Source organism: Mauremys mutica, chromosome 20, assembly GCF_020497125.1.
Source record: "Mauremys mutica isolate MM-2020 ecotype Southern chromosome 20, ASM2049712v1, whole genome shotgun sequence".
Classification (NCBI taxonomy): Eukaryota; Metazoa; Chordata; order Testudines; family Geoemydidae; genus Mauremys; species Mauremys mutica.
This window is the reverse complement of record NC_059091.1, coordinates 13,819,946-13,835,103: the sequence shown is the minus strand read 5'-3', so window position 1 is coordinate 13,835,103 and position 15,158 is coordinate 13,819,946. Positions and strand designations below refer to the sequence as shown.

At 62.8% G+C, this 15,158-nt stretch overlaps 1 protein-coding gene across 2 annotated transcripts in view; it reads right to left on the bottom strand.

Annotated features, from left to right (window-relative positions):
• NCKAP1L (NCK associated protein 1 like) overlaps positions 1 to 15,158 on the bottom strand; it is an 81,347-nt gene that overhangs the window by 24,913 nt on the left and 41,276 nt on the right. For both annotated transcript variants that reach the window (XM_044994938.1, XR_006574549.1), the window contains exons 18-26: positions 14,965 to 15,084; positions 13,898 to 14,037; positions 13,024 to 13,155; positions 12,116 to 12,334; positions 9,383 to 9,513; positions 8,542 to 8,639; positions 7,464 to 7,557; positions 6,328 to 6,410; positions 5,702 to 5,782 (exon numbers count right to left, since the gene is read on the bottom strand). In XM_044994938.1, the coding sequence (XP_044850873.1) occupies positions 5,702 to 5,782; positions 6,328 to 6,410; positions 7,464 to 7,557; positions 8,542 to 8,639; positions 9,383 to 9,513; positions 12,116 to 12,334; positions 13,024 to 13,155; positions 13,898 to 14,037; positions 14,965 to 15,084 (1,098 nt within the window). The remainder of the gene's footprint in view (positions 1 to 5,701; positions 5,783 to 6,327; positions 6,411 to 7,463; positions 7,558 to 8,541; positions 8,640 to 9,382; positions 9,514 to 12,115; positions 12,335 to 13,023; positions 13,156 to 13,897; positions 14,038 to 14,964; positions 15,085 to 15,158) is intronic.

The window sequence follows — 15,158 nt, the reverse complement described above, 5'->3', positions numbered from 1 at the left end:
CAGGGCTGGAAGTGGGATGGGATGGAGCGGTGCAGCAGTGGTAGGATCCAGAGCTGGTGGGACATGAGTGACTCCCAGTGATCCCACAGCCCTTACTGTTGGGGGGCTGGGTCCCAGGGTCTCAGTCCAGCTTCTAGTGTCCGTGGTGGTGGCCTGTGCCCACTATCTGGCCTCCTGGCTGGGATCTCAGCCTCCCTGCTGGCTATGAGCAAACCCTAATCCTCAGGGAGGAGGAGACTGATGGGGGCTGGATGGGCTGCGCCCGCTGGGGAGAAGCGGGGGACGGGGGGGGTCCAGGCTCCTCAAGGACAGGGCCCTGAATTCACATCACTCAGATGGGCTTGTTCTTTAGACAGGTTAAGGGAGAGATGCAGGCAGCCCAGAGAGAGAGACAGACCTGACACTGAGAGAGGCAGATGGACAGCCATGACACACACACACACACAGATGGACGGACAGCTCCCTTCATGTTTCAGGAGCCGAGCTCACGGTATGGAGCAAGATAATGAGCTCGCACCAATAGCTCCTTCCTTTCAGCTGCACCTACAGGAATCTGGGGCCTAGTGCTTGTGCCAGGAGGAGGGAGGCAGGACTCCTGGGTTCCATTCCTGGCTCTGCCACTGACCGACTGGCGACCTTTGGTGAGTCACTTCCCCTCCCTCTGCGCTGCAACTTCCCCCACTGCAACATGGGGATAACAAGGGAGCCCCTCCCTGTGGGGTCATTCGCGTCCCCAAGCACCAGGCCCCCGAAGCCCAGGCTTGTCTGCACTCTGCTGCTGAGCAGCAGGTCGTCCTCGGCTAGCTCAGCTGGAGCTCCACAGCACCAGATGTGCCACGACCCCAGTGCGTACATCAGAGAGCTGATCCCCCACGTGTGCTCCAGCACAGCCCCTGCCTGGCAGCTGAGCCAGCTGCAAATTCCAGCATGACACAGACCCCTCGGCAGCTTGGCTTCCTTTGCCCCTGTGTCAGGCCCCAAGTCACGCCTGGGTGGGCTGGGTTTTCCTGACCTCAACGTCCAGCTTTCAGCCTCAGCCCCGGCCACGTTATCGCCCCGCGATCTGGTAAGGCTCATTTGGCAGCGCTGAGCTGTGATTACTGTCCTTCCACGCCTGCTGGAGGTGAGTAACCCCATTACCATTCTCCTCACCCCTCCATTCTGCCGGGAACCTCTGGTTCTGCTTCCCTGTAATTGCTTTGTGGCTCTGGAGGCATTCGCTCCCTCACTACCGGTGCAAAATGAGTTGCACTCACTCCTTATCTGTGCTGCATTGCTGATAATAAAGCCATTAACTCGGCAATGAAAAATCACCCTGCTTACATCCCCGCTCTCCCTTCCCCACCCACTGGCTTCGGGTGTGCAAATACAGGATTGCTTTGTCCACCATGCTAATGCAGCCACCTCTGGAGTTGAACACAGCAGCAACACAACAGGAGAGGACCCCTGGGCGCACAAGGGAATATTGGTGAATATTGGTGATGTTGCTGAAATCAACACCCACCCCAGGGCCAAACCCAAACTAAATACCAACCTAGTTACACATCCATGGGTCCGAAATGGAGAATCAGAACATCCCCGGCCCAACCTGACATCCTAGCCCAGCGTCTGCCCGAAGATCATGGGAGCAGGATAACCCAGTTCCCTCCCATTTCCAGCTTGACTTTGTTTGAAGATCTGGCCCCACAGCGCCACTGCACAGTTCCGACCTGCCCGAAAACCCGAGGTGAGCCCAAAGGGGCCAGCATGGCAGCTTGCCGGACCCATCCCACCCTCTCCGAACACACTCCCACCCGTAACACGGTGCCCATCCCAGCTGTACAGAGAGGGGCTCCCCCCCAGCTCTGCCCCAGCAAACACAGCTCCAGACAGCCCTGTTTTTAAACTGCCATAGCACAAGGCAGCACCTAGCCAGACATCTCATGTGCTGTCTGCTACTGCCCCCTGGGGCTCATGCAGGGTATGACCACCCTGACCCAATTACCCACGTACTGATATTCTCCCAGCTCTGCCTGGGCTCTTCCCTGCAGATAACCCCCCACTGTCCAGAGACCCAACCCTCCCTAGGTGTTTCTCAGGCCTGTCCCCTGGCTGGTCCCCATCAATGGCCCTGGGAAGCACAACCAGCAGAACAGGACAGCACCTAGATGCATCCATCCCTCCTGTCTGTGATGGACAAACTCCTGGGGATCCGCGGCGGTGGCGTCCATCCCCTCCAGCGTGGATCAGGACACATGGCTGCGTCTCCCAGCCCCGCACACCTGGGTCTTGCTCCCAGCAATGCTCCCTGCCCACTCCCCACCACTGCTTGGACCCCAGCCGAGCGGGCGTTTGCATGCAGTGTGCTGGCAGATTCATGGCCTCTCCCTCTCCAGGTCCCTCAGTCCGGGCTGGACCCTCTGGTTGCTAGAGGCACCGTCTGGGCCTCCCTGCTCTTTCTAGCCAGGTGGCTGCTGACACCGCGCTAGTTCTACTGCAGCAGCCAGTTCCTTCCTCACAGGTTCTCCATGCTCTGGGGAACAGCAGAGGGCCTGGCTCTGGCTGAGGGGAGGAGAGATGGGTGGGGACAGAGCTGCCAATCCCAGCTGCACCTTCCGCACTGCTCCTGCATGCTCATCCCCCGTGACAGTGCCACAAGCCCAGCTCTCAAAGCACTGGGCCAGCCCAGTCCTGCCTGCACAAGGACACTGGGGGTCAATGGAGGACAGGACCCAACCGGCAGCCCCAGGCAGCTCTTTCCTAAGCTGTATGGTTCTTGGCTCCCCCCTCCATCTCTCACTGATCATCACCGGCTCCAGCCGCATTAGCCCAGCCCCATGGTCCATCTGCCAGGTGCAAGCGGCATCCAGGCCTGGAGTGATTCATTCCCAGCCCTGCTGAGCACCTCCACATCTGACAGGCCTCAGCATGACAGACTAGCTCAGCCTGCAGATGGCAGGTGTGTGCTGCCATCACAAGATCCCGTGGCCAGCGCCCTTGTGCGATTTGCCTGAATCTAACCAGGGTGACAGTCACCCCTACACGGGGTGCGGCGCCGGCCAGCGGGCCACATGGCCAGATCCAATGCCCTTCTCAGAGCTGCGAAACCCATCTTGCTAAATGGAGCTGGAGTGGGGTTCCCAGCCCTCTGTCCATGGCTCTGAAAAATGGGCAAGTGCTGGCATGTGCCTCTCTGGCAGTGTGGGCACGTTCATACCCAGCCAGTCCAATGCCTGGCCACCACACCCCATTACTTGACTGTCTATGGACTGCTGTACAGTAAATACCCCATGGCACCTCTGCATTCACACCCTGCATCATTAACATACACCCTGCCCGGCATTCACACCCTGCATCATTAACACACACCCAGCCCAGCATTCACACCCTGCATCGTTAACATACACCCTGCCCAGCATTCACACCCTGCATCATTAACATACACCCTGCCCAGCATTCACACCCTGCATCATTAACATACACCCTGCCCAGCATTTATACCCAGCGTCATTAACACACACCCTGCTCTGCTCTGCATTCACACCCTGCATCATTAACATACACCCTGCCCAGCATTCACACCCTGCGTCATTAACACACACTCTGCTCTGCATTCAGACCCTGTGTCATTAACACACACACTGCCCAGCATTCACACTCTGCATCATTAACACACACCCTGCCCAGCATTCACACCCTGCGTCATTAACATAACATACACCCTGCCCAGCATTCACACCCTGCATCATTAACACACACTGCTCTTCTCTGCATTCACACCTTGTGTGATTTAACACACACCCTGCTCTGCATTCACACCCTGCAATAACAGACTCCCTGCCTAGTTCTGCATTCACACCTTGTGTCATTAACACAGGTACAACCCAGCTTTGCATTCACACCCTGCATCAAGACACCCATCCTGCTCTGCATTCACACCCTGCATCATTAACACACACCCTGCTGTCCATTCACACTTTGTGTCACACGCCTGCTCTGCTCTGCCACTACCCTCAGGCCGACCTTTCAAACATCGGTACTAAGGATGGGTCCCATCTAACAGGCATGTCCCCTGGGTTTCCACGAGGACCCCGCAAAACCAGCTCCTTTGGGCTGAAAATGGGGCCCAGCCAGGAAAGCACAATTTGAACTGAGACAACCCTGTGAGCTGCGCCCCTGGGAGGGACCCGCCACACCAGAACATGCCTGTCCGCCAAAGCCAGCGGGAGCCCACCGTGCTCACACATCATGCCACCCTCCCAGGGACCAGCGGGGCAACAAGAGCAATATGGAACAGTCAGTGCCAACTGCATCTGCACATCCCAGTTCTGCCCACCTAGAAGCCGCCCGCGCCGAGCCCAGGGCAAACTCTGGCTCACAGTTTATCGAGTCTCACAATGTGCTCCAACCCCAAGGACGCAGCGTGTGTTCAGGCCTCTCCACACGACAGAACATCTCCAGACCCTGCCACCCTGGCAGCGCAGCGTCCCTGTTCAGAGCTGCCCGGGCTGGGGGCACGGCGCAGGGCTGAGCACAACAAGCCACACGCCTCGGCAGAGCTTGGTGCAGCTCTGCCTAGCCTGAGAGAGGCCCCCAGGTGACCTGCACGTCAGGCAGACTCCACTCCCACCCACGGCTGGAAGCCAATGAACCCGCCAGGGCCCCCGACACAAGATTGTCCAGCCAGGGCAGCTCTGGGGACTGTGGGCTGCTAAACCGCAACCCACTGATGTCAGGGGAGTTTTGCCACCGAGGCCCATGGGGCCGAGATGACACATTCCCAGAGTGCTGCTCTGGCCAGTCACCCTCTGGTAGCGGAGCCCCCTGGGGCTTATGCCCACAGAACAGCCTCTCAGCAAGGCCCACCCAGTCCTGGCACTGGAGTGGGAGTTGGGGGTGTCTCCATTTTTTACCCTGGGTCTCTGCACCATTCGAGGCCTGGGTTCCCTCAGGGCAGGGCAGAGGATTCACGGCGAGCTCTGAGTGCTCCTCCCCTCTGCAGCAGCCGTGATCACTGGCCCAGGCCCAGGCAGCCACTAGTCCCCGGCACTCCCCGCCTGGAGACTGCAGGGAGTGATCTGGGGAGGCTGCTGCTGGCTAGGACGATGCTGAGAGCCCTGTGGACACTGCAGCACACTGGGCCCAGGCCCTGCAAGGCGACGCCTCGGACAGACCCAGACCCCACTCTGTGGTGGGCAGGCATCCTGCATCGCCATCTCTGCAGCATGGGCAGGGGCTGAACTCAGGCCCAGAGCTCCTGGATAAATATTAACTCAGGCGCCGAGGAGAGAACTCTGGTTCATGCAGCAACACCCCTCACCCATCCTCGACTGGGTCTGCAGACCCCCAGTGGCTGCTCCTGAGAACCTGAGCCAGGCAGCCACATGGGGGCTAGATAGGAGGGTCAACGAGAGCTGGGCTGCGGGTTGGAGGGGAGCTGGGACTTTTGTCTCCTGGGGGAAGGAGCATCTCCCATGTGGCTGGACAACCCCCCCAGCCCAGGATTAGGGCTGTGGGGCCTGGCACACACTGCCGCACTCTGGATCCCCAGCTGGGGTAAAGGCCCCTGGCAGGAGGAGAGACGCCCGGGCCAGTCACCCCGGGGCCCGGATGTGGACAGCAACGGGAGGCTGCCTGCGCAGCAGCCCAGCCTGTTCTCTGATCTGCCTGCCTAGCCGCAGAGCCCACCCACAGCAGAGAGAAGCACAAGGGTCGCCCCCACCTTTATGTCCGTGTCTGGGGTGACAAAGTCCTTCAGGCACTCGATGGGGCCCATCAGGAACGGGCAGCGGTTGGAGAAGACCTGCAGCGAGGAAAGAGCCAGCCCTTGAGATGGCAATGGACACAGATCGCCCCCTCTCAAGTAGCAGCCTCTGGGGTGGGACGTGGCAGCTCTTTAACAACTGCCCAGCAGCCAGGTGCAGGAAGTGAGCAATGCAATGCTTGAGGCGCTCCAAGCACCGCACAGGTGTTAGCCAACAAACCCTCCCCACCGCCCCCAGAGAGGGGCTGGGGCCAGTTACTGTCCCTGCTTTCCACAGGCCACCTGGGCAGAGCTGTCCAGAGACCTGTCCGAGGAGGGATGTGGGACACTCACCACCCCTGCCCAGCCACGTCCCCAGCATACATGGGGGGGGGGGTCTGTGACTCCCCTCCATCACAGCCCCATAATGCTCCAGGAAGAGTGTGAAAGCCCTGCCCCACACAGTTCCAATGCTGCCTCCCAGGCTGGTGCACAGTGGGGGCAGCCAGCTCCTCCACCCTGGACTTGAATGGCCCCCCACAGACATGCCGGCCTAGGCCTGGCTCAGCTCCACTCCCCCCCACCCCCAATGGGCCGGCACCCACCTCACGCAGCCCACTCTGTGCCATGGAGCGGAAGCTCAGGATCTCCCCAATGATGGTCATTCTTTTCAGCACATTGTCAGCAGCTGGGGGAGAGACGGGGTGGGGGGTGAATTGCGAGGACACACAGGAGACGGGGCTGCAAAAAAACACGGGGTACAACGTGCCCCTGGGCCTATGCCTGGAAACTAGCACCCCTCTCCCCAACCCTCAGCCCCCTCCTGAGCCCCCAGCTCTGCCAGTGCCCCTCTCCCCAACCCTCAGCCCCCCTCCTGAGCCCCCAGCTCTGCCAGTGTCCCTCTCCCCAACCCTCAGCCCCCCTCCTGAGCCCCCAGCTCTGCCAGTGCCCCTCACCCCAACCCTGAGCCCCCCTCCTGAGCCCCCAGCTCTGCCAGTGCCCCCACCCCAACCCTCAGCCCCCTCCTGAGCTTCCAGCTCTGCCAGTGCCCCTCACCCCAACCCTCAGCCCCCCTCCTGAGCCCCCAGCTCTGCCAGTGCCCCTCACCCCAACCCTCAGCCCCCCCTCCTGAGCCCCCAGCTCTGCCAGTGCCCCCACCCCAACCCTCAGCCCCCTCCTGAGCTTCCAGCTCTGCCAGTGCCCCTCACCCCAACCCTCAGTCCCCCCTCCTGAGCCCCCAGCTCTGCCAGTGCCCCCACCCCAACCCTCAGCCCCCTCCTGAGCCCCCAGCTCTGCCAGTGCCCCTCACCCCAACCCTCAGCCCCCCTCCTGAGCTCCCAGCTCTGCCAGTGCCCCCACCCCAACCCTCAGCCCCCTCCTGAGCTTCCAGCTCTGCCTGTGGCCCTCACCCCAACCCTCAGCCCCCCCTCCTGAGCCCCCAGCTCTGCCAGTGCCCCTCACCCCAACCCTCAGCCCCCCCTCCTGAGCCCCCAGCTCTGCCAGTGCCCCTCACCCCAACCCTCAGCCCCCCCTCCTGAGCCCCCAGCTCTGCCAGTGCCCCTCACCCCAACCCCCAGTCCCATTCCCCACCCCACCTGCTATTCCCCACCTGAGTCTCCTCTCCACTCAGCGCTCATTGCAGCTCAGCCCTGAACTCCATCCTCAGCCGGCCGTGGATTGGGCAGGGGGTTCAGTGCAGATGCCAGGGAGGGGATGATGAGGGTGGGGGAATGACACTTACACGTCAGCCTGGGCAGCAGTGATACCATCTGCTCTGGTTTGTAGAAGTTGGAGCGGATCTGCACCAGCACGTCCATGTTCTCAGTCACCAGCTTCTGCAACAGAAACAATCACAATGGTAAACGGGGGCCAGCCAGAGCCGGAGCCAGCCAGGCCCGACTGGCCCAGAGTCAGAACCAGAGCCAGAGCCAGAGCCAGCCAGGCCCGACTGGCCCATAGCCAGAGCCAGAACCAGAACCAGCCCGGCCCAACTCACCCAATGCCAGAACCAGCCAGGCCCAACTCACCCAGAGCCAGGGGCTGCTGCCATGGGACTCTTCCCTGATATCGGTGTTTTGCCCAGCGCCAGCACCTCCAGCTCTGAAGGGAACTCCCAGACACTGATGTACTGAGCCCCGTATAACAATCACATGAACCTAGGAGCAGGGGCCCTGTGCGCCCCACAGTTAGCTGGGAGCTGATGGGATATTATCCACTGGGAACACAGCAAGCCAGTGACAGGTCTGGCAATAAAACCCAGGAGTCCTGGCTCCCAGATCTCATGCTGCTCTATCCTACTAATCCCACACCGCCCCTAGAGAACCCAGGAGTCCTGGCTCCCAGCCCCCCAGCTCTACCACACTAACCCCACACTGCTCCCAGAGAACCCAGGAGTCCTGGTTCCCAGCCCCCCAGCTCTACCACACTAACCCCACACCGCTCCCAGAGAACCCAGGAGTCCTGTTTCCCAGCCCCCCAGCTCTACCACACTAACCCCACACCGCCCCTAGAGAACCCAGGAGTCCTGGCTCCCAGCCCCCCAGCTCTACCACACTAACCCCACACCACCCCTAGAGAACCCAGGAGTCCTGGCTCCCAGCCCCCCAGCTCTACCACACTAACCTCACACCACTCCCAGAGAACCCAGGAGTCCTGGCTCCCAGCCCCCCAGCTCTACCACACTAACCCCACACCGCTCCCAGAGAACCCAGGAGTCCTGGGTACTCTGCTCTAAGCACTGACTCCCGCTGCCTGCCCAGCCCGTAGCCCTGGGGAGTTGAGTGCAGCCAGCAGTGGCTCCTCCCGTCCCAGCCTCCTACCTTCAGCTCCACCACCTGCGAGGTGACGTGCCACATGAGGTTGTCACTCAGGAACTTCATGCCGTAGGGACCCAGCAGCTCGGCCAGCGCCCGCATCTCTGGGGGAGGGGAGCGGATCATACACAGAGCGTTAGCTCCTTCTGGCCTGCTTGGGTCACACCAGCCCTCGCACACTCCACAACGGCATGTCCCAGCACCGGGCCTCCCAGTCTCCAGCCAGCCAGCCCAACTCACTCTGAGCCAGCCGTCCGCCACCACGCATCCCCAGCCCCAAACCCAGGGCCGTCCGGCTGCCATGCATCCTCAGCCCCATCCCCAGAGCCGTCCCGCCGCCGCGCATCCCCATCCCCATCCCCAGAGCCGTCCCGCCGCCGCACATCCCCATCCCCAGAGCCGTCCCGCCGCCGCACATCCCCATCCCCAGAGCCGTCCCGCCGCCGCGCATCCCCATCCTCATCCCCAGAGCCGTCCCGCCGCCGCGCATCCCCATCCCCAGAGCTGTCCCGCCGCCGCGCATCCCCAGCCCCAACCCCAGAGTCCATCCGGCAGCCGCGCATCCTCAGCCCCATCCACAGAGCCATCCTGCCACCTTGCATCCCCATCCCCGCCCCCAGAACTGGCCGTCCCGCCGCTGCACATCCCCACCCTCAGCCCCACAGCCAGCTGGCCTGCTGCTGTGTGTCTCCACCCCCCGTCCCCAGGGCCGGCTGACCTGCCACCACGCATCCTCACCCTCCTCCCCAGAATCAGCCAGAGCCAGCTGTCCCAGCGCCATGCAGCCCCCTCTGCATCCCGCCGTCATGCGGCCCCATCATCAGGGCATGGAGCTGCCCCGGCTCACCTGAGATGTCTGAAAACTCCTCTGCACTGAAACTCTGCTCCCCCTCCCTGGGGACACTGACGAAGGCCTGCATGGCTGGGGACAGCACAATGGCCCCAGTGCTGGCCTGGCGCAGCAGCGCCTCCAGGTACCTGCATGGAGCCAGAAAGCATCCACTTACACCGGACAGCCAAGCCCAGCACTGTTCTCCCAGCCTGCTCCGAGTCTGCCCTGCCAGAGCCCAAACTCCCTTGTACCGGTGTGCGAGCATGGGATGGAATTGAGGGGCACTGGCAGAGCTGTGTGGGGAGCTCAGAGCTGGGCTAGCAGGGGCTGTGGGTCAGGATTGAGGGGCACTGGCAGAGATGGGGGGGAGCCCAGGGCTGGGATAGGAGAGGGCTGTGGGTCAGGATTGAGGGGCACTGGCAGAGATGGGGGGATGGGAGCCCAGGGCTGGGATAACAGAGGGCTGTGGGTCAGGATTGAGGGGCACTGGCAGAGATGGGGGGGAGCCCAGGGCTGGGATAGGAGAGGGCTGTGGGTCAGGATTGAGGGGCACTGGCAGAGCTGGGGGGGAGCCCAGGGCTGGGATAGCAGAGGGCTGTGGGTCGGGATTGAGAGGCACTGGCAGAGCTGGGGGGAGCTCAGGGCTGGGATAGCAGGGGGCCGTGGGTCAGGATTGAGGGGCACTGGCAGAGCTTGGGGGAGCTCAGGGCTGAGATAGCAGAGGGCTGTGGGTCGGGATTGAGGGGCACTGGCAGAGCTGGGGGGGAGCCAGGGCTGGGATAGCAGGGGCTGTGGGTCGGGATTGAGGGGCACTGGCAGAGCTGGGAGGAGCCCAGGCTGGGATAGCAGGGGCGTGGGTCAGGATTGAGGGGCACTGGCAGAGCTGGGGGGAGCTCAGGGCTGGGATAGCAGGGGCTGGGGGTCAGGATTGAGGGGCACTGGCAGAGCTGGGGGGATCACAGGGCAGGGATAGCAGAGGGCTGTGGGTCGGGATTGAGGGGCACTGGCAGAGCTGGGGGGGAGCCCAGGGCTGGGATAGCAGAGGGCGGTGGGTCGGGATTGAGGGGCACTGGCAGAGCTGGAGGGAGCCCAGGGCTGGGATAGCAGGGGGCCGTGGGTCAGGATTGAGGGGCACTGGCAGAGCTGGAGGGAGCCCAGGGCTGGGATAGCAGGGGGCCGTGGGTCAGGATTGAGGGGCACTGGCAGAGCTGGGAGGAGCCCAGAGCTGGGCTAGCAGGGGCTGGGTCAGGGTTGAGGGGCACTGGCAGAGCTGGGGGGAGCCCAGGGCTGGGATAGCAGGGGGCCGTGGGTCAGGATTGAGGGGCACTGGCAGAGCTGGGGGGAGCCCAGGGCTGGGATAGCTGGGGCGGTGGGTCAGGATTGAGGGGCACTGGTAGAGCTGGGGGGAGCCCAGGGCTGTGGGTCAGGATTGAGGGGCACTGGCAGAGCTGGGGGGAGCCCAGGGCTGGGATAGCAGGGGGCCGTGGGTCAGGATTGAGGGGCACTGGCAGAGCTGGGGGGAGCCCAGGGCTGGGATAGCAGAGGGCCGTGGGTCAGGATTGAGGGGCACTGACAGAGCTGGAGGGGAGCTCAGGGCTGGGATAGCAGGGGGCCGTGGGTCAGGATTGAGGGGCACTGACAGAGCTGGAGGGGAGCTCAGGGCTGGGATAGCAGAGGGCCGTGGGTCAGGATTGAGGGGCACTGGCAGAGCTGGAGGGAGCCCAGGGCTGGGATAGCAGAGGGCTGTGGGTCGGGATTGAGGGGCACTGGCAGAGCTGGGAGGAGCCCAGGGCTGGGATAGCAGAGGGCCGTGGGTCAGGATTGAGGGGCACTGGCAGAGCTGGGGGGAGCCCAGGGCTGGGATAGCAGAGGGCCGCGGGTCGGGATTGAGGGGCACTGGCAGAGCTGGAGGGGAGCTCAGGGCTGGGATAGCAGGGGGCTGCGGGTCAGGATTGAGGGGCACTGACAGAGCTGGGGGGAGCTCAGGGCTGGGATAGCAGAGGGCCGTGGGTCAGGATTGAGGGGCACTGGCTAAGGGAAGCTCTCCCATGGGCAGCCTGCTCCCTTGTTGGCTCTAGAAGTAGGTTTTTGTTCCTTCTCCTCCCCAGCCCTATTTGCCCAGAAAGTGCGAGATCGAGGGGCCTGACTGTTCCTCCCATTGCTGTCCCCATGCTGGGCAGGGCCACCCGTCGCTCTCCGAGCACCCGCTTTCCAGCCCCAGGAAATCCCCCCAGGTGCACAGAACCACAGAAACATGGGGCTGGAAGGGACTGCGAGAGGCCACATAGGCCAGGCACAGAGGCAGGACATCTGGACCATCCCTGACAGGGGTTTGTCCAACCAGTTCCTACAAACCTCCAGTGATGGGGATTCCACAACCCCCTCGGAGCCTGCTCCAGAGCCCAGCGACCCCAGGAAGCTTTTCCCACTATCTAACTGAGATCTCGCTGGCTGCAAACAGCGGATTCCTTCATCTCCCATCAATGCACACGGAGAACAACTGGGCATCGGCCTTCTTCGGAACAGCCCTGACCGTAGCTAAAGACTGGTGTCAAGTCCCGCCTTGGCCTTCTCTGCTCTACACTCGACATGCCCAAGACTTTCAATCTTTCCTCATAGGTCAGCTTTTCCCACTTCCCCCATCCCTCCAGGCATCTCCCAGGCTCTCCTGCCCCACGGCCCAGGGATACCCAGAGCTCTCTCCTGTCCGGTGGCCCAGGCCAGGCTGCCCCCAGCCCAGGCACCCACCAGTTGGTGTAGATGGTGGTGAGGGTCTGCTCCCCGCTGGAGTCCAGGGGTTGTGTCTGCTGAAGCAGGACATTGCGGATGATGCGGCTGGAGTCCATGCACGTGAACTGCCCCAGCGACTGGATGAAGGCGAGGTAGGAGCGCAGGCCAGCCAGCACCTCAGAGGGCCGCGCAATCTCCTGCGTAGCCTGGTTGTAGCTGGCCATCCACACGAAGGATCTGTAAGGGGATGAGGGGCTCAGAGGGGGCCCCACACAGACCCCCAAGTGGATCCCTCCCAGTGGGGGAGGGATAGCTCAGTGGTTTGAGCATTGGCCTGTTAAACCCAGGGTTGTGAGTTCAATCCTTGAGGAGGCCACTTAGGAATCTGGGGCAAAAATTGGTCCTGCTAGTGAAGGCAGGGGGCTGGACTCGATGACCTTTCGAGGTCCCTTCCAGTTCTAGGAGATTGGTATATCTCCAATTAAAAAAAAAAAAAAAAGATCTGCTGAGCCCACAACCTCCCCACTCAAAGCACCCAGCCCCCCTCCCATGTTCCCTGCGAATGGGCATCTCCCAGCACAACTCAGCTCAGAAGTTGGTTGGGGCTTGTGGATGTAATAGCATCAATAGCCAACTCAGTCTCCCAGCCCGAGGGCCATGGACAGGGACACGCCACGTTCCCCTCCCCACCCACCTGCCTGAGGGCCACTGACAGGGACATGCTGTGTCCCCCTCCCCACCTGCTCGAGGGCCATGGGCAGGGACACACCACTCCCAGCCCAAGGGTTGTGGGCAGGAACGCAACGTGTCCCCCTCCCAGCCCATGGTCAGGGACCCATCACGCTCCCATCCCCGCCTGCCCGAGGCCCATGGGCCATGCGCAGGGATAGGCCGCACGCAGCCAGCCAGCCACGGGGCCTACGTACCTGTTGAGCCGCGTCTCCAGGTGGCTGCTGAGGTATTCGGCCGGTGTGACCATGTGCTCGAACACGGTGAAGCTGGGGACGTGGTTGATGCTCAGGGAGAGCTCGCTCAGCATCTGGTGCAGCTTGTCCATGCTGGGGGCAGAGACGCCGGCACGGTCACCGCTCGCCGCAAATGGCTCTGGTGCCCGGGCCCCTCCCCCACACCTGTCAGCCCAACGCACACTAGCTCCCAGACCCCAAATGTGGTGGGATCATTCAAATGAATGGGAAAGTGGGCAGCCCAGATGCCTGGGTTCACCCCACCTCTGCTCCGAGGGGCAACGGGCATCCCGGACACCTGGGTTCACCACCCCCTCCACTCCGAGGGGCGACAGGCAGCCCGGATGCCTGGGTTCACCACCCCCTCCGCTCCAAGGGGTGACAGGCAGCCCGGATGCCTGAGTTCACCCCACCTCCGCTCCGAGGGGCGACGGGCAGCCCGGATGCCTGGGTTCACCCCACCTCCGCTCCAAGGGTGACAGGCAGCCCGGATGCCTGGGTTCACCCCACCTCCGCTGAGGGGCAATGGGGCAACCCCAATGCCTGGGTTCACCCCCACCTGCACTCCGAGGGGCAAGGGGCAGTCCAATGAACCAAGTGTATCTTGGGCAATGGGAAGGCTGGGAGTGCTTATGAAGGGCCAGGTATCAGTATCGCTTCCCGGATCTGAGCCATCAGCCATTCTGGGGACCCAGAACCTGTCCCCCCACTGCCCAGTTACCCCAGCCATCTGAAGCACAGGGGGAGGAGTCCTCTGAATGGGGAGAACCCCCACCCCCAAGGGATGGCAGAGCAGCTCTAATGCCCCTTGGGAGACCCCACGCGGTGGGCTTACTTGGTCACCACGATCCGGTCCTTCCTCTGGCTCTCGGCCCCTGGCTTGTCCCGCTCCGGCTCCCCCTTCTTGGGGGGCTGCTTCTGGGCCTTCTTGTTCCGGGCCTTGCTGATGGTGGAGGCGCAGTGTTTGGGTAGCAGCTTCCCAGGAGATAGAGACAGGGGCACTGAGCGAGGGAGGGGCTGGGGGCCTGGAGGGCCAGGATTTGGCAGCCCCCCAGACGCACATAGGGTCCCCTCCCCCCACAGTCCTGGTGCAGGACACATCCCACCTGCCTGGCATCTGGCTCTTCTTGCCACGGAGCCACTGGCCACACTGATGCCCACCCCCACCGCCGCCAGGGCTCAACAAGCAGCAGTCACTGGCCGTTTGTTCCCTGGCAAGGCTACATGACTCCAACCACGGCCATCTCCATAGCCCCCAGCACCAAACAGCCCCGCAGGGCTTTGCCAGCCTGGAGAGCAGCCTGTGGAGGGCCGGCCACAGCCCTCAGTCAGCGCGCCCAGATGGTGAGCAATCCTGGTACATGCAACTGCTGCTGTGCACTCAGCTGGCACCTCAACAAGGTACCCACCCAGGATCATGCCACACCCTGTGCCCCTCACCTGCCCGCCGAACCCCAGGCTGGAAGCAAACCCAGGGACCCCACCCAGTGCCATGCCACGCCCCATAACCCCCTTGCTCACTGACGTGCCCCCAGTCTGGCAGCTCCCCCAGTACCGCCCAGCCCCATGCCCATGCCCCTCACCTGCTCGCAAAGGGGCCCCCAGGCTGGCAGCTGCCCTAGGCACCGCCCCAAGGGTACAAGCTCCTCCGGCACCCCCAGCACCATGCCACGCCCCTCACTTGCTCGCAGAGGGGCCCCCATGCCCCCAGTCTAGCGGCTGCCCCGGGGAGGGGACTCCCTGACACCATGCCACACCCTCCACCTGGTTGCAGAGGTGCCCCCAGTCTGGCAGATCCCCCGGGCGCCCCCCAGCACCATGCCACACCCCTCACCTGCTCACAGAGGGGCCCCCAGGCTGGCAGATTCCCCAACACCCCCAGCACCGTGCCACACCCCTCACCTGCTCACTGAGTTTGCGCTGCTCGGCACATGCGTCCATGATGCAGTTGGCAGCCTGCTTGGCGATCTCCTCTAGGAAGTTGTTGCATAGACCAAGGCTGCAGCTCTTCAGGTGGGGATACTGCGGAGAGAGGCCAGGGACGGCTCACGGCTCTGCTTCCCCACCTGGCACCTTCCAGCCACAGATCTCAAACG